The following is a 19,146-nucleotide window of genomic DNA, read 5'->3' on the forward strand; positions in this document are numbered from 1 at the left end:
TTCTAAACTATTTCATTCTTCATTGCTTTCAGTTTCCTTCTTTCACACTGCTCAAATACTCGCGATTTTGAGATATTGCACTCAATGAGAAAAATGCAAACTCCAACTGAAGTACTCAAACATTTGCACTGCACAATGCATTGACAACTCATCTAAGGACACCTGAAATCTTGATCATACCTCCCCTCTCTTCATTCATTTATTTATTGAAGCTAGCGCTAGGTCATTTGAAGCAGTGTTTGTCTTTCGCTGTTGTTGTAATTGTTCAATTCTGATCAAGATTTTCCATATGTTATTGTGTGAAACACTACATTTACAAAATAATGTTTAATAAATATAACACGAGCAAAGAACCAATTGCTCAAAATTCATGACAATGTGCAAAGAAAATACGGTGGAAACGTTTATCAAAATATTTTTTTCTTTTTTATTTATTGTCCAATTTTTTCTGATATTGTGCAGTGCCCGTACAATGTGGAACCTGTGGGTGCCACTATGTGTGCAGGGAGAGAGAGGCATGGCCGTATTTAGAGGGGGGGTTTTCAGGGTTCAAACCCCTCCCGAAACTTCTGGCATGTTGGATTAATGGGAGTTCAGGAAGTAAAATTTGTAACATATTTTAAAAAAAAAATATTTGCAGTTTCACAAAAATACAACAGAGAGACAATTCGGAAATGATCTAGCTAGAATTTTCAAACATTCTGAATTCTGAAATTTGAGCGAAATGGATTTAATTCTCAGAATCGCAGCCTACCTGCAACCCCTTCATTTTCACTTCTGCTGTCCTCTTTCCAGTGCTGTTCCTGAATCAGACTGAATATTCCCTTGTGATTGTCCCAAAATTTCCATTTCAACTTTTAAATTCCTTGTTCGATAAGAGTTTAAATCCCCCTTTATAAGAGTTCAAACCTAGGATATCCAGCTTGGTAGTGCATTATATTCACTACCCTTCACCCAGTGGTCGATATAGTACATACCTAGATACATTTAACCTATATGCAGTCCTATAAAGCACATACTTGTATAGTGCATGGTGGTTGTATATAATGCTGTTTGGTAAGTATAGGAACAATATGAACGTCGGAAAGTGGGATCGAACGTGTCTCTAGAACCCCCCCCCCCCCCCCCGAATTTACATCGTTTATTGTAAGTTACAAAATAGCAGAACGTTTCTTAGTTTTATTGTTAATAACAGAAATGAAGTCCAGTTAGTTAGTATTCGAAGAGAATAACCAAAGAAAAACAGCGTTAGATCGAAAAATTGAGGTTACATTACAGGCACCAGGTTATGCTTTACCATTTAATCCAAAGAATAATTGGTTTCCACAGTTTTCAAAATTCCAAAAATTAAGTTTTATGTGAATGGTCAAACAACATAATCTTTATGACTAAAATTTCTCTCTCTTACTATTAATAGCAAAATTTAATAGCTGTACATTTCAGTACACACTGCATGAAACGTAAAAAGAGAAACACTTGTGCTGCATATTCACACTTCTGAGGGATAGAGTAGAAAAGTCTCCTCAAGGATATAAGGACAGCAATAATAATAATAATAATAATAATATGTTTGGAATCAATTAGTTAATTATGAAATTTTAATTATTATTATTAATTAATAATCATTATTGTTATTATTTCTATTATTCAAATTTCTTGCGACTCAAGTGGGAACAATTATGAGTGACTCCCTCCTCTGAATTTTTTTCCTGCCTACGGCCATGGAGAGAGGTGTGCATGAAATGCATGAATATGCATGAAATTTAGGATGAAGATTTAGTTAAATGTAACAGTGAGATAGGGAGGCAATACAAATTTACAGTGAACATTTGGAGATGATGTGTAAACACTTAGTAGCAATAAAGTTTCCCTCTGTGCTTGGAACGATGCTACCAAGGCTCATAGGGTAAAGAACATTTTAAAACTTTGATGCATAAAGGTAAATTTTTAATTTTGTTAAAGTTGTTCCATACCTGAACACCTGTGTTCTCAAGGCCAACAAAAGACAGCAAGGTTAATAGGATTATGGAAAGAAGCCTTTCCAGTACTTCCTTGCAATGTGGTGCTGATGCCGAAAATCAATGTCACCTACTTTGGCAGAATGTCTACCTGCATTTTGTACATAGCTCTTCTTTGACCTGTATTTTTCATATCGGCACATGTATTATTTCCTTAGTGTACACTCACAAACTACTTGCAAAATATAATGTGCATACCTATGTGGAGACATATATATTGATTCAAATTTCATCACCGACAATGGGGAATCAATCAAAATCAAAGTAATCAAAATGTGTGGTGGAGTAGTTAATGAATGTGCCCTGCTGTATTCAAAAATTATTTTGCATTATTTCAATAGAAAATTGATATCTATTTTAAGCAGTGCTTGAAGTGAGGAGAAATGGTATCCCCCCTTACTAGCAAAATTTTTGCAAAGCATCCCCTCAGTTCAGTGGTGGATCCAGAAATTACTGTTGGGAGGGGTGAATTTCAGAGTTGGGTACCTCACGGAGCCTACAGCACTGTTTTATATTAACAATATATGGTTCTTGTAGCAGGAGACAGCTATGCTCTACGGATTAGCTTTTTTAAGGAGTCAGAGTGCAATAGATGGTTATTTTAGTATAGTTTTAAGTAGTCTACTCAGATTGGTCCGTCGAAAGAAACATTCGCGTTGTAAATTATGAACATGTCTGAGTTTATAAGCGACATAGGGAGTCTGAATGTATTCGAACCTATTGCTACCAATATATTTATTACAGATTCAGTTTTGAAGTTACGTAATCCATGTCATCGTTGCATTTCTTGTAATTTCACACCTAGATATTTAGCTTCCTTTACTCTTCTAAAATTTTTCTCTTGAGTTTTATCTGTGAGTGTTTATTAGCATTCAGCTTACCCGTTAGGATTATAAAGTGGGTCTCCTGGGTAGCAATCCTGAATTTCGTTATCGCACAAGTCCTCGAAAAAGTTTATCGCAATACTGGTCTTCCTTTCTAACTCCGTTCTTGAATTACCTTATATTACAATTGTTACGTCATCTGCATAGTCTATTTGTGCTTTTGATCCCGAAATATTTCCTAATTTTTCTAGTGATGGTTCCAAGTTTAGATTCCACAATTCTGGACCTAGAATTCATCTCCGTGAACATCCTTGTGTTGTTGATTTTGAGGCCGTGAAGTTAGGACACCTGATATGCTTTCCTGTTGGTGCAATAGCTTCCATAATTCTGTCGATGTTTCCTGGGCAATCTATGTCTCTTAAGGTCCTGAAAAGATGCAGCTTGGTTGTTACAGGTAGATGTCAGTTCAAAGCCCCACAATGCCGTCAATGTCTCTACCATCTGTGAGGGCCTCTTTTTTTCAGTTGGAAGAGGGATGCAAAGCCATTTGTACCTTACAGCCTTACACCAGAGAACTAACTGCAATTGACTTGATATGTCGCTTGCAATTAAGCTCGATATAAATGTCGATTGCATATGTGTATAACAAGATCTCGCTTTCATGGCCACAGCGATCTCTTGTAGTACACCATTCTTCCTTTTGAGTCTGCAATACTGACATGTTTAAATCTAAGACAGTGGCGGAGCGTGACCTTTCCAACAGTGTAAGCCTATGAAGGCTACTTCCTGTTGTGCTTATTTTTGGGAACGATCAGTGATTTATCCACACACATCGACCCCTCCCCCCATTTTTTCAGAACACTTCCCTAATTTTGGCACTAAATTTAACCTTACACCCCTTAAAAATGAAGTTACACTACATCAGATTAAATATTCTTGATAAATCCCTGAGCCTGGTGTTTTCATTACTAGGCTGTATATCTACTACATTTCAACTGATAATTACGTCAGTTTTATTCCTATCACAATGAGTAACGTAACCATAAAGAAAATGCAAAGTAAGATAAAATGAAGAATAATGATAACAAAGAAATGAAAGCAGAAAGAAACAGAAAAGTGTTGAATACTTTTTACAACCTCATAACCAGGTATCAGCTCGTACCATGAATCACAAAATCGGCACACTTTATTTTTCGTTTCTGTTAGGGTGCCTGCTAGAGAAGTGGTGGGCCTACCTACATCCACAAGTTCTTCTTGGCAGCAAAATCCTTGCTGGAAAATGGCATCTTCAACAAGTTCTCCACCCCACTGCACAATCACACTTGTTTTCTTCCGTAATGCAGTTGTTGTTGTTCACTATCACACCACAGCAGAGGGACGACATCCTTCTTTTCAATGGATGACATTCGCAAAGAAATTCCGCGAGACTTTAACCACGCACACAACACAAGAAAGGGGAAACAAAAACAAACCACATCCAAGAGCGGTCACTGCTCAAAGCAGAGATGTTTCTGACTCATAGCAGAACATCCCTTTCGGACATAAATAAATTCCCTCTCTTGCCTTAAAATTCCCTTATATTTCATAAAAAAAAAAAAGAACGACAAAATAAAATATAAAAGAAATGCTCGCTAATTCTAAGGATTTATCCAGAAATTTCTGTGAAAGGAGATGCAAGTGCTTTCTTAGGGTAGCGTTAAGGAAAATCTAGCACCTGAAAGACCATAAACAGGCTTTTCGTACATTGTTCGAAGAGTGTTTAAACCACGGACTATGTAATTAATAATATTTTGTTCAGATTTGACATGAGATTTGTAAAACTGGTTCAATATTCAGTTTTAATTAAACATTTTAATTTTTGAAAAAGTTATTGCACTTTTTAGCTCAATTACTACCAGCTGAGTTCAAATATAAACGAGAAACAGAGATCTTAATATTTCCAATGTTTATACTCTCCTACAAGCGAGAAACAGAAACAAGTGTTTAGCATATTAATGTATATCTAATTTTCCTGTTTCTCACTCATTTTTAGGTGTTTCTCCATTTTCCCCTTCCTGTTAGTTTTTTCGCTTCAGAATTCCCTGTTCCTGAAAAAAAAAAACTCCTTGAAACACCACTGGCTCAAATTTCCTTTGCAGGCAACAATAATTCATTCATAATACCCGACAACGCTGAATGCTTGAGAACCCTCCTCTTGCAGGACCTGAGTCTCGCTGGCGCATAACCCAAGGATAATGGTGCTAAGTCTCGCACAAGTTAAAAAGTCGTTTTGAAGTTGGGGATATAAATAAAACAAGAGAGCCGCTGTTTGTGGTAGTTTAATTTTCTCAAACTTTTCACGTATAACGTCAAACTCATCCGGTTGGTTGAACCATTCCAAATTATTTATGTTTTGTTACAAATTAATATTAACAATATGTAGATCGCAGAACAATTTAGTAGTAAGTAGCATAATTATGGAGTTAAAACGACACCATGGATGTCCAGAAGAAGCAAGGGGAGGAAGCCCTTCCTGGAAATTGAGTGTCAACCATAGAAGAATATATTTCACACATATAATTTCATTTCAGTCACATCAAATTATGTTAATTAATGTAAGAGCGTTGCAGAAATATGTTGAATTTGTATCTTTTGAGGAGGCAACTTTATTATGGGGGAAATATACCTAGTTTATCCCCACCCCTGGAAAAATTACTATGCTTAATCCTCTCTCATGGAAAGAAATACTGCGGACATCCATGAACAACACTTTTTCTAAACATGAGGTTTGCAACGCTGCTGTAAGCCTCTGGCCGTAGGTTTACACACGTAGGGTTTTGGCCACTCTTCTTCCTATATTTCTTGCTCTTCTCCATCCAGATACGGTAGGCACTGCTCGTTTGCGGTCAGAAATTTGTAAGGCAAAATCCAGAAGGCTTACAGTTTTCCACAAGCAGAAGGCTGGAGATCCCATGTGCCGCCTTGTGCTGAAGTGTTGCAATCTAACAAACAGGATCTCGAACACTGGTGTCGACCCGATTTGAACTTTGAAGTTTTTTACGAATTTTTGCCAGATAATTACATACATTTTACTGGACACTCCGTGCCTGCTCTAAGGTAATAAAAATTGCACAAAGCACTTGAAATACCTATCACTCAAGCTAACCTACAAGGTTAAGGAATTACTTCGCAGACCCAGAAGGAAAACCCATTAGTGGTCTTACATCACATACCTACTATTTGCATAGCTACACACACGCACACACTGACTATCAAGAATTACTTCATTACATAGCTACATTTTCCTGAAGTGACATGGGAAGATCTCAGGGATTACTGTTATTACTTTAATTGTACCGTGGTAAACTGGCCAAGTTCACCCCAGCATAACAACAGTGGATGCTGAGCCAGAATAGGACCTTCCCGACCCAGCAATATTCCAGAGCTGACAAACTCGTACATCTCGGAAAAAGTCATGTATTTTCACATCTGGTATAGGGCCACCAATGCAGAGGCAGGCCCATTGTCCTAGGTAGACGTCTCCTACCAAACGGTATGGAAAAACCGTATCGGGAGAGGTCCTACAGTTTTTTCTGCCATCCGAATAACAGGAATCCATGAGATATAGGAAACGTAACGTGTAAAGTGCTTTTAATTTTTTTTTTAAAAAAAACTGCCTTGGTCAGCAGCTATAGTACATGGAAGCAAGGCATAATTGTGTTACAGCAAGAATCCAAGTTACTTCAGGAAAACTAACATACAAGCAAACTAACTAATAGATAAAATAGCAGATAAAGATAATTAGCATTCATTCTGCAATCTAATCTATCAAGCTGCATACAGCAGTGTGATGGGACTCGATGAGTTCACTAAGGGCCATCGAACTGAAATCTCGTTGGCAGGCTTTGGCACTGCATGGCCACAGGGTTTATCTGTTTTATAGACAAACACCTTGAAACATATATTGCATTAATAAGGGTCCCGGGTTCGAATGATTGCTGGGTGTTCTTTGTGACTGTCCCATCATATTAATCTTCGCGAGTTTCGCGAGTAGCCAAAAGTGGCAGAAAAGCAGAGTAAAATAAGCCAAATCAATGTAGCATTAATAACATAAACATGCTGGTTGGGTGACAGTGTGTGTTAAGTGGCCAACTTTCGATCTTGCCACGTTCTAATATCGATCTGGGCATGGGTGTCCTTGTAAGTGTCATTTCTTTTATTTAATCATATCATCACTCATCCGCATCGTCGCTATTAGCCAGAAATTACAGAAAAGCGACTGAAAAATAATAAAATTCAAAAACTTACGTACTATCCTGCAGCTGCCAGCATCTCTCCATTTTTGAATGGAAATCCGGTATGAAGAACCTTTACCTTAAATAAAAGTACAATAGAATTCTTATGCATGTTGGTCGTCAGTTTTTGGATGTAGTTTCATAGCTACAGTAAGGAACTTCAACAATGAATAATAAGTGGTGCATGTTAAAAACATTGTTGTGCTGTTGTGTGTTAGATCACGTTCACTTACAAAATAATCTAGAATGTAAAGGAAGGAAGTTTCGAACATAAAGAAAGTAAATATTGAAACTGAACGTGAAGTTAGTAAATCTCTGGACTTTGTTTTATTTTAATATAGCCATTTTGACTTCGTTGCTCATTACCTGTATCCGTTCAATTTGAATTTCAGAACGTGGATAATTATTGTGAATCTCATTTTATTGTGTACGTCTGAAATGTTCTTGTGATAATTGCTCTTATTTCGAAAGAAATTTCACCAAATATGTGAAGTTTCCTTAATTTTCTGTTGTTTCTGCTGTGTATAATGTTTCTCGATGTTCTCGAACCACGAAGTTATGAGAAGTCAAAAATTGTGTTTATACTTATCAATCTTTGTAAGAACATTTCATTGTTGTTGTTTGACTTCCTGAATATTCTAAAATCAGATGGCTACCACCGGGTTTATTTAAAATACTAAATAGTTGATATATTCAATCAAAGTGTAATGTTTCACTAGAATTTATACTTACTTACTTCTTCTTCCCCTTCGTGCTGTTAGGCATCGGGGTCCTTCAGCCATCTGCTAAAACTCTTCCTATCTTGTGCCATGCTCTTAACTTCCATTAGTGCCTTTCCTCTTTTAGTAACCATCTCTGACAGGTATTGCTCCCATTCTATGCGAGGTCTTCCTCTTCCTCTCCTTCCTTCTGGTATCGCTTCCATTACTTGTTTCAGTTTTCTTTCTTCTCCCATTCTCATGACATGACCATACCAGCCCAGTGTTCTTCTCTCTATTATCTCTTCAATTGATTCTACTTGTAGCTGTTCTCTGATTTTAGTGTTCCTGATTCTATCTCATCTGGTTTTTCCTATGACTCTTCTGAGGTATTTCATCTCTGTTGTTCTTAATCTACTTTTATGCTTATTTTGGAGCGTTAAGCTTTCTATGCCATAGAGCATTGTTGGTATAATTATGGTTTTGTAAATCCTTAATTTAGTATTTTCTTGTACCTCCTTTTTCCCTACTATTGTATTACTTATTTGGTAATATATTTTATTTGTTTTTTGAACCCTGCTATTTATTTCTTCTACTTTTCCATTGGCTGTTATTATTGTTCCCAAATATTCATATCTATTCACTTGTTCTAGCTGTTCTCCTTGCCATTTTATTTCCAATCTCTCTTCATTTCCATGCTTTGATATATGCATTACTTTACTCTTCTTTGGGTTCACTATCATTTCTCTATCTTGTATTTAGCTGGCCCATTCTATTACTGTATTTTGTAGTTCCTGTTTTGTTGATGTTATTAATGCTATGTCATCAGCATACAGAAGTGATTGTACATAAACTGGTTTCAGTTTCCTATTTCCAACCTTACATTTTCGTGTTCTTCTTCTACTTTGTTTATGTATTTGATCCATTAGTATTATAAATAGTAAGGGGCTGAGGCTATCTCCTTGTTTAACTACTTTGTTCATGTTAAATTCTTTTGATTTCTCCCCTCCTATTCTCACTATTCCTTTAACTGTCTTGTAGACACTTTGTATTCTTCTTACTAATTTTTCTGAGGCTCCTATTTTCTGTAACGCTGACCATAGTTGCTGTCGTGGTACTGTATCAAAGGCTGCCTTTAAATACAGAAAGGCTACAAACAGTTCTTTTTCTCTGCTAAGAAATATATCTATGGCTTGTCGTAGCGTAAAAATGTGATCTTGCGTTTGTCTTTCTCTTCTGAAAGCTTCTTGTTCTTCTTCTAACTCCTCCTCTACTTCATCTCTTAGCCTTTTTTCTAAGATTCTTGTGTATATTTTTAGAGCTACTGAAGATAGACAGATTGCTCTATAGATTTCACATTTTACAGTGCTACCCTTTTTGTGGATTGGTATGATCATGTTTCTTTCCCAATCTTTGGGTATTTTAATTCTTTTCCATGCTTCATTACAAATCTTCCACAACCATTGTACAACTTTCTTTCCTCCCATCTTTATTAGTTCTGGGTATACTCCGTCTGCTCCTGCTGCTTTTCCTAATTTCACTCTCTTTATTATTGCATCCTCCACTTCTTGCATTTTTATTTCATCTCTTCCATCCTCTTCTTCCATCATGTAATGTTTCACTAGAATTTATAACTGGTTAAAATGTTGTAGTTTTATCAGCCACAAAAATTAGCCCTTTCCATCTATTTTTCTCACTTCTATTTATTACATTTAAAAAATGATAATAATAAGCCCATGGGGCTTGAGGTCCCGGGCGCTCGCCCACTTTGCCCACCCTTTGCTATGGCTCTTTTGTTATCACAATTCTTCCCATTGTCACGCTAAACTTAAGGTCAGATATGAGAAGTACAATGAATAAACAAAGAAATAAAAACACATTCTCTGCAGTGGTTTCAAGTCCGATTCCTTTTTAACACAGCTTGTAGACTCATTCTGATCCAAATTTAAACTGTAGGTCCAGTTCTGATTAGCCTATCATGAGCATAGAGTGGACTTCTTGAGCCTGTTAAACGTGGTGATGAAAATATAGAACGAATGAGTCTTGAAAATTATTATGCATAATAATATATCCAAAAGATGGCAGTTGGGAGGGGCAATCGCCCCCTACGCTCTCCCCGTGCATCCGCACCTGCCCCAGTTTTCTCATTGTCACCATATTAAACTACAGGAGCATCCCCTATCTAAATCTCAGGCTCGACCAAACATACCCCCAGCTAACAATTTACACTTCAGTTATAAGCTGTGAACAACCATGCAGATTTCCTTCGTTGAAACCGGTTCATGTGGCTGGAGTCAGATATCATTGAAATCAACATAATAACATCAAGCTTCTTATTTTGGAATGATCATGTAGCTAGTGCTTACATAAGAGTTGTTGTGGACCTCCCCGAGTGTGTAGTGGTAACGTCATCAACTTGTAATCATGGGGTCCCAGTTTTGATACCCACTGGAGGCACGTTCCACGGTGGTTCTGATCCCACCTTAAACTGTAGTTCAAGTCTCGATTAGCCTATTTATGCATAATGTGGACTTGAAACAACAATAAGAGTTGGGAAAATACACTTTCCCCCACAATGAGTTACTTCAGCATAACTCTAATTAAGTTGTCACATCTTTTGTAGAACAAGAACTCATTCTCTCCACTTGATAATTTCATACTTATCCTTCTCATTCCTACAGATATGGTTAAGTCAAAGTGTTTGTAAATTGTAAACATTTCTGGCTGACATTTGTTTGAGAAACTCTGTGTTTGTGTGTGTACGTACGTAAATACTCATTCGTGCTTAATACCTCTGTCTTATTTTTCAGGCAAAATCATAGTGAAATCGAGAAGAGGCGCAGGGATAAGATGAACACGTACATAACAGAACTATCGGCCATGGTTCCAATGTGCCACGCAATGTCTAGAAAGCTTGACAAGCTGACTGTTCTTCGGATGGCGGTGCAACACCTGAAAACCATCAGAGGAGCTGTGCATTCATACACAGAGGGGCACTACAAGCCTTCGTTCCTTTCAGATGAAGAGCTGAAGCATCTGATACTTCAGGTAGATAAAAAAAAATAATGATCATGAAGTTTAAAAGCTTTTTTTAAAAATTGGACTAGTATCATAAAGATTGCATCTTTTGTTTTATCTAAAGAAAAAACTAAAATGAAAACTTTTTAGTGCATCAGCCCTTTAAGGGCCAGGGCAAAAGTCCTAACTTAATGTAGAGGCTTACTATACTAATCAAATAACCTGAAACAAACTAGAAAATATTGAAATGCTCCTGAGAACGAGTCTGGACAGATTTGATGTTAATGAAAAGTCAATTGAGATGTAGCCTCTATGTTCCTACAATTTATTCTTCTACTGAAAGAATCTTGCATCGTATATTACCCGTTCACTTTCATTGTTATTTGTATGAACTGCCAGTACTGGATATATAAAATCATAGGAATTGAAGCTTATGTTTTCACAATTCATAACAATGCCTTAGGTGGTACTTCGAATGGGATTCCGAGCCAGCAGATCCATAAATAAGTTCTACAATCCAATATTTTACTCATATCTTTTTTCAAGGTGATCAACGAAAACATCAACTAAATATAATATATTTACAGATAGACTCTATATTGAAACAGATGGAACTAAGAGGAAATATATAAACTAGATTAAACAATTTATTGCATGTGCTGTTGATATTCTTTTAACAGCAAAGACAGATCTTTGTTCCTTTATCTGCAACTCTGTTTAGTATAGATTTTACCCATGCAAGAACATATGCACTGTACAGACAGTACTTCATATAATTTTAAAGCATTTCCACTTTTAGTCAAATGCATGTTATCTTCTTTTCTTGAATAATCCTTCTGCAATCTTCATCTCACCATTCATTTTTGGGAACTTTTCTTTCTTTCTGTATAACTTCATTAACTCTTTCTTTCTGTATAACTTCATTAACTGCTTTCTTTATTGCAGTTTGTTTGATGGGTAGGTTCCCACATGTTCACAATCTTCACCATTGTTAAGCTGTAGTCAGCAAAACACGCTGGCCACTTTTACCCCCAGGTACCAGTTTATTAGAGGCTGAGTGAACCTCAGAACGCTTTATACAGCAATATTGTCAGGAAAATTTCTCCACCTGAGATCACTCATCCTAGGATCAAACCCATGCTTCCCACATGGCAGTCACATGCCCCACCAACTGAACCACGCTTTTTTTGTATTTTCCAAATGCCTTCTGGAAGGAACCCGATTCCCCCTGCAAGTGTCTATAATGTATGTTAACTCAAATTGTTGCATAACTATTATTTCACATGCACACCATAAAATAATCCATCAATTCATTTTTATGTACTCATGAAGACATTTGCAATGATGTTGTAATTATTTCTTAGGTATGACAAAAATATCAATGAATTTATATTTGAATCGAGGATTTTTGTGTAAAATGAAATTCCTGACAGTAAAATCAACTTTTCAGGCAGCCGAGGGGTTTCTCTTTGTTGTTGGGTGTGACCGTGGAAGAATCCTCTATGTCTCGGAATCAGTATCACAGATACTGAATTACTCACAGGTGAGTGAACAATGTTGCATATTTTGTTGTGGACTTTTAATTTTGTGCAATTATTACTTAATATTACCATAAGAGATAAATGCCTGTTATTTTTGTTTCTTTTTTTTTCGTCCCCAATTTTGGCTATAGCTTTGAGAATGAAGTATTTTAGGATATTGAAAGGAAAAAAAATAAAGTGCTCCTCAGTGCTTTGCACCACAGCATGAAGGTGTATTGGGGTGTGGAATTAGGGCTCCACACTTTCTTGATTACGGCTGAAGGTGGGGTGATGTGATCAGCACCATGCCCCTGGCTGCCTTTACCCCCCAGAGTTTCCTCCCGGTACCCACTTTATATGATGCTGGGTGGGTGCCGGAGCCGCTTGACCAGGTGGAAAAAAAATCCCAGTCCACCCCCCCCCCCCCCCCCGGGATCGAACCTAGGTCTCTCGCATGGTAGTCAGATGTCCTAACGACTGATATGTTGCTTACTTCTTGAAGGATGAAATTCTCAAGACAAAAGTTATCAGGGTAGGCAAAATTAACATATCTGCCAGTCTGTTCCAAAACCAGTTTTTTGTGTGAAAAAAGTTCTAGGAATCTAGGATGAAGGGCCATCTTTAAGGAATAAAAACCACTTATTAGTGGACTATTCTGAGTGATTTAACAGTTGTGTGGATTTTTAACATGAACATTTGTTAAGATGGCAAGTAAAGTCAGCAGCCATGCAATGCCCAACTTCATTTTCATTCCTAAGTTTATGACCTGAAACATTTTATGATTTCAAAGCATAACATAGGGGTTTATCCGAAATTTTTCCATCTAGAAGGATGTAGGGGGCAAATTTAGAGCAAAATGACCATATATTCGACCTTTCTGATAAATTTTACACAAGTGTTGGGAAATTTTTGGTCAGTGTTGGGTGCATGTGGATAAATCACTGCTTTATATCAACCACAATAAATTTATTTATATGACGTCAATAGAGAAAATGCTATCTCCAAAAAGGCTGGCATATGTATTAGTCTTGCATGCAAAAAGATGTCATGGATTCTGTGAAGATGAATAATATAAGAATTAACATTTTTGATGTTGCTGTTGTTCTAAAATTTTCTTTATCTTTTCTCCTCATGCAGGGTGATTTGCTGGGCCAGAGCTGGTTTGATATATTGCATCCTAAGGATGTGGCGAAAGTGAAAGAACAACTCTCTTCCTCAGATCTCAGTCCAAGGGAAAGGTTAATTGATGCCAAAAGTAAGTTCGAATGACTTTTATTAAATATAAGAGCAATAGCAAGTTATCTGATCTAGAAGGTTTTAGCGTGAATCTTGCATAATTACAACAGAACAACAATCCAGGTGCAAAACAAGCAAACAAAAAGGTTTGTAAACTTGTGGATTAAAACAAGTATATGAAATGAGCAAAGGTCAGGGATGGTAGAGATGGTTGCAGTCAAAATTCTATCTGAAGCAACGATTATGGAACTAGAGAGAGATCAAACATTTTTCCTATATGCATGTCTTTCAAAGTATGTGCACTGTTTTAATACTACTCTATATTTTTCTTATTTGACTTTTATTTGTAGTCCTTTTGCAGATTTATGCTTGTTACGTGGTTCGACTACATAGTTCAGTAGCTGCAAAGATAACAGTAGGCAAATTGTTCATCACTAGTTTTATTCTCTTTTTTTCTTCTTCATTCTGTGTGTTTTTAGGGAATGGAATTGTACATGTGCTCAGATAGAGGTTCTCCTCTACTTTGTGCTTTTTGTTTCAATTCAAGAACCTAGGGATGTGCCGAAGCTGATTACAGAAATTGACATATCGGTATCGGCATCGGCAAAAATCCGATATTTAAACCGGTACAGATTATACTAGAGTATTACCTTCTAATAAGTTTTATATTTTAGTTTTGTAAGATTTGTTGAAAATTATTTTATGATTCTTCATCATTGTAGAGTTTTTGTAATAAAATTATTGCAAACTCTCATTCAGAGGATCAACCTAACTCAAAATCAGAAATAAAACAGTACATTGCTGAACCAACTAGTCCACGTGACCAGGATATGCTGTTGTGTTGGAAATTCAAAAATTAGTATTCAAACCTGAAGCAAGTGCTGAGAAAATACTTGGGCATACCTGCTGCATCAGTGTTCAGTGAATGAGAGTTCAGTGTTGCTGAACAGATTTGCAATAAGAGAAGAAGTATATTACTTCCAGAAGTACTTCCAAAACTCGTGTTTCTGAAGTTGAATCTGGCAGCAGTAAATTTCCAACATTAAGAACAGGAATTCATTTTGCATTTCAAAGAACTGCTTGTGTGCTAATGTTAAATCTCTTGAGAATCTGTGTTCTTCTTAAAGGTTCACATAACCACGTACATTATGATATGCAATAGAAATGTACATAGCAGTTATTTTTTTGTCATGCTGAAAATAACATGACATTTCTGTTTAATAATCTTATGTATCAGAATCGGTTAAATATCGGCATCGGTATCGGTTGCAAAAATTATCGGTGAGTACATTGGCATCGGTAAATTTTCAGCTTCGTCACATTCCTACAAGAACCCAATGTTGTGGAAAATGGTATGAATGATTTGTCGACTGTTACATTTACTGTACAAGAAATATCACAGTATTTCAGAATATTTATTTAAGATAGTTCAAGACAGTACTTTTACTAATATATGTATGTGTATATGTTTATACATTTTATAAAATACAATGTGTTCAAAAAGATAACAAAAAAAAATGACTAAGTGGTTGACTCATAATCTTTCCAGCAAAGGTTTTAGGTTTGAGTCATGATATGAATATGAATCTTCCTCTATGAGTTTTCCTTCGTCAGTTTCATCTAACAATGTTCGTCTTCATCATCACAATTAGCTTAACAAGAAAGAAGTAGTGTAAAATAAAAATACAGTATGTTACAACAGAAGAAAATATTAACAACAAGACCATCAAAATTTAGCAATTTTATTCATCATCATCATATTCTTCTACTGCCTGCTTTTTATCAGCTCTTGTGTACATCATATTGAATATGAGATACAACTCTAAGCTGACGTAAATAATAAAATCAATAGTTTACGTCCTGAAATGTTTTTCAGTTGAAAGTGTTAGTAAATTATAACTGAATTAATTTGTTTGTTCTAGCTATGTTGCCTGTGAAGACAGATGTGCCTCAAGGTCTCTCACGATTATGTCCAGGTGCTCGCAGGTCATTCTTTTGTCGAATGAAATGCAAAGTTGCTCCTTTGGTGAAAGAGGAGGCTGACACAACAACAGGGTGCCATAGGAGAAAAAAGTCTCAAAGTTCAGGTGAATATTGCCCTTCAGTAAATTTACTTAAGTAAGAAAAGTAGCATTCTTAGGAACATCAGTGCTGTTTTAGTTTGCTCTTTCCACCATGCAAAGGTAAGATGAAAATTTGGATCAATATATACATGTATTGCATGGGATAACTGAGGTCAAGAAATCTATGTGTGTGTCTGTGATCTCATAGGTTCTGACTAATATTGTTTTGGATTTTTTTTCTGAATTGCATTATTGGTATTTTCTGTATGAGATGGCAAATTTTTGTACCAGTTTCCCAAGTGATACACGATTTGCACCACCATGCAGTAAGCAGCAATGAAGAAAACGAGGTGGTTCACATTGCATACCACTGGGCAACAGATCAGGAGTGTGTGTTTGTGTAGGATTTGTTATCTTGATTTGATTTGGTTTATTTTACTTTGCTTTTCTGCCACTTTTGGCTAATCGCGAAGATGAGGATGAATGATGGTACAATGAAATTGATGAAGGTTAGAAACACCCATGCCCAGGCTAGGATCCAAACCCAGGACCTCTGGCATCATACTGTGCTGTGCTAACCACTCTGCCACAGAGGATGGCAGAACTGTGTTATCTAAATTACCTTCATGCAAAGAAGCTGAATGAGGTCAGAGATTTACATTTTCAGCATGCATTTGTTCATACTCATAGGGTTATTCATATGAACTTAACCCATTATAAGTGGTGCTCGAAGCCTTAGGAAACTTATCATAAAGCATCTCTCCTGCTGGGATAATTTGTGTACGCATCCTCCCACCTACTGCATTATTTTCATGTTGCTCTATACAAGCATCCTTCCTTCCTATCCTCAAACTGGACCAAGGACTCCCCCAGCTAGAATTTACATTTCGAGCACCGATTACAAGTTTCTTCAAGTAACAAACCAATTACATGAATAGAAAAAGAAACCACTAGTTTTCTATATGTATCTAAGTGGCTTTCTTCACATGAATATTGAAAATGGTTTCTTTCCTTCCATAAATACCATTTTGCAGTGGCGTGCTACATATTTTTGTGTGGTGTGGTCTCAACTTTTACCTTGCAAGTGTTGTATGTACATGTTTTCTCTATCCAAGAATTTGATTGTTTTAGGATACTTTAGGCAATGGAGTATATGTAACACCTTACCCCCCCCCCCCTGCCCCCTTTCTACACCCTTAGATCATCCACCATGGAAATTGAACCTGAGTTTCCCAGTTGGCAGTCATATGCCCAATCGACTACATACCACCACGGTTCGCTTTTTGAATAACACTATTTTTATCTCCCTTACTTTATTTTTATAATTCAGTATTTTTATAATTCAGTACATACATTGAACACCATGTGTCTCTAAGTTTTCTTTTATACTCGGTAACATTAAAATTTGAATGATAACAAGTTTTAACACACCTGACTAATTAGTAGACTTTGTAAGAATTTATTCCTTTCAATAAATTGGTTATCTACCCAGTGCAATAGTGAGATCACACAAGTTTCAAGTGTTGCTTCCAGAAAGAACTGAATCTAACTCTAATACTTTTTTTGCTGATGATTGGAGGGGAGCTATTTCCCCCAAAACCTATGTGAATACTGGTTGGTTAGGAGAAAGGGCCATTTTGCTTTTTAACTGTTGTCGTGAAAAGGATGTATAGGCTGTCAGACATGACATGTGAAAAGATCAGTATTGGGAGGGAACTGCACATTGTGAATAATCAGTTATTAGATAATTTGAGCAATGATTGAGCATTTTGAGGGTTTCTCAAAGAGAGAAGAAAATCAATCGGCTAATTCCCATGTTTTTTTATGCAAAGTAGTTGTGGATATGGCTAAGGGCCAGTTTTTCAATGTGCGATTAAAGTTCGGGTATGGCAGATAACTAGAGATTACTGCAATTTTGGGTTTTTCCATCTACGGTCAGCTCCTCAACTGGAGGTTAAGTGGCACTGAACTTGATCCATGCTTCGTCTGGTGGGCAGCGAGATGACTGGTAGTTTTGAACAAACATGGCTGACTCATCGGAAGATCGATCTTCACCAGATGATTTCTCAGGCACATTGATCGAGAAAAATTCAATAAAATGTTACATTGGTATAAAAATATACTTGTGATTGGGAGAGTTCAAATTAAGTGCGTAGTAACAGGTAAAACAAAGGAAATGGTCATGAGACTTTGATTTGTGTACACGAACTGGAGAAATCTCTCCTATCGTAAAGTAAAATGGCAAGTGGAAAGTTGGTGTAGTGCAAAGCATGTTTCCTTTTATGTCATGAATTCAAGTCCTGCTGCTGACTTTTTTTTTTCTTTTTCTTTTGTTATCATTCATTTACCACGATTTGGACATCAATTCTATATTTTTTTTTGCGCGACATTGATTCTATGTTTTATTTTGCGTGATCCTAAAATACATAATAAAAATTGTTGCTTTTAAAGATTATCAGGTAGAGATACTGTGTAAAAGTTACCCAGAAAACATGAAGGTTCAATGAAAATATTTAATTTCTGTGTGCTGTGACATTCTCTCAAGAGAGAAGAAACGTGTACAAACCAGGAATAAACTTTTAGTCAAAATATAAGTGCAAAATGTCAACTTATTTTCTCTTGTTACATAGCTACATAGGAGTTATTTGTATTTGATGTTCGTCTCTTCGTTCCGTAAGTACTACATATTACCATGTGTTTTGTGAAGTCGATCTGTTTTAGGAAAAAAGCCAAATGTGTAGTAATTGTTTTCTGCTTGTATGTATTTCTTTGTACGCAATACGTGGCACGTTAGGTTCTGTATTTGCAATGTAAACAATAAATTTCAACAACCGCATGTGGCTTATTGTAGTTCTACCTATTCACGCCAGGCAACATTTGATTTGAACTTAGACATCTAGATGGCAGGGAGATCGAAATTCTCGTTCAGCATTGCCTACTCGCAATTGTTACGTGCCCAACCTACGGTCAGTGAACCTTTGTTTATATTTGCATTGAAAAACCTGGTGTTGGTTAAGACTGGAGGTGAACTCCAACTGCTGGTCTAACCAAAAAGTTGACCAGACATTGAAAAACAGGCCCTAAGGGGAATTTTACTTGGTCAATCCTTGAGTTATCACTGACAATGGTGAGGGTAATGCATTTGAGATTTCTTAAGAGTTTCGTCACAAATTAGAGCATCCAAAATTGATTTAAAAGAAAAAAATACTGTAAGGAATGCACAAAAAAATGTAAATAAAGAGTGTACATAAACATACCATATCCAGTGGTTTAAATTATCCAGATTGCTGAGAAGGGTAGTTTAATAACCTGTAGGGGTAATTTAATTACACCTATACAAATCAAACAGTCAGTGTAAAAATCTCCAAAAAGCACCATTGTAGAACAATATATATCAAATACTATTTATTAAAGCTAATTTTTTGAAGATTTTTTTAAACTATGATATAGGGAACTTATTTGAATTGAGTGTTTGTATGTGTTTTTCTCTGCTAT

General features: G+C 36.4%; 1 protein-coding gene across 5 annotated transcripts in view; it reads left to right on the plus strand.

The window, feature by feature from the left end:
• Positions 1-19,146, plus strand: part of cyc (basic helix-loop-helix ARNT-like protein cyc) — a 241,675-nt gene that overhangs the window by 204,629 nt on the left and 17,900 nt on the right. For all 5 annotated transcript variants that reach the window (XM_083126560.1, XM_083126563.1, XM_083126564.1 and 2 more), the window contains 4 exons: positions 10,625-10,862; positions 12,283-12,375; positions 13,490-13,607; positions 15,511-15,675. In XM_083126560.1, coding sequence (XP_082982686.1) covers positions 10,625-10,862; positions 12,283-12,375; positions 13,490-13,607; positions 15,511-15,675 — 614 coding nt within the window. The remainder of the gene's footprint in view (positions 1-10,624; positions 10,863-12,282; positions 12,376-13,489; positions 13,608-15,510; positions 15,676-19,146) is intronic.

This window comes from Lepisma saccharinum, chromosome 8 (genome assembly GCF_977018435.1).
Source record: "Lepisma saccharinum chromosome 8, izLepSacc3.1, whole genome shotgun sequence".
NCBI lineage: Eukaryota > Metazoa > Arthropoda > Insecta > Zygentoma > Lepismatidae > Lepisma > Lepisma saccharinum.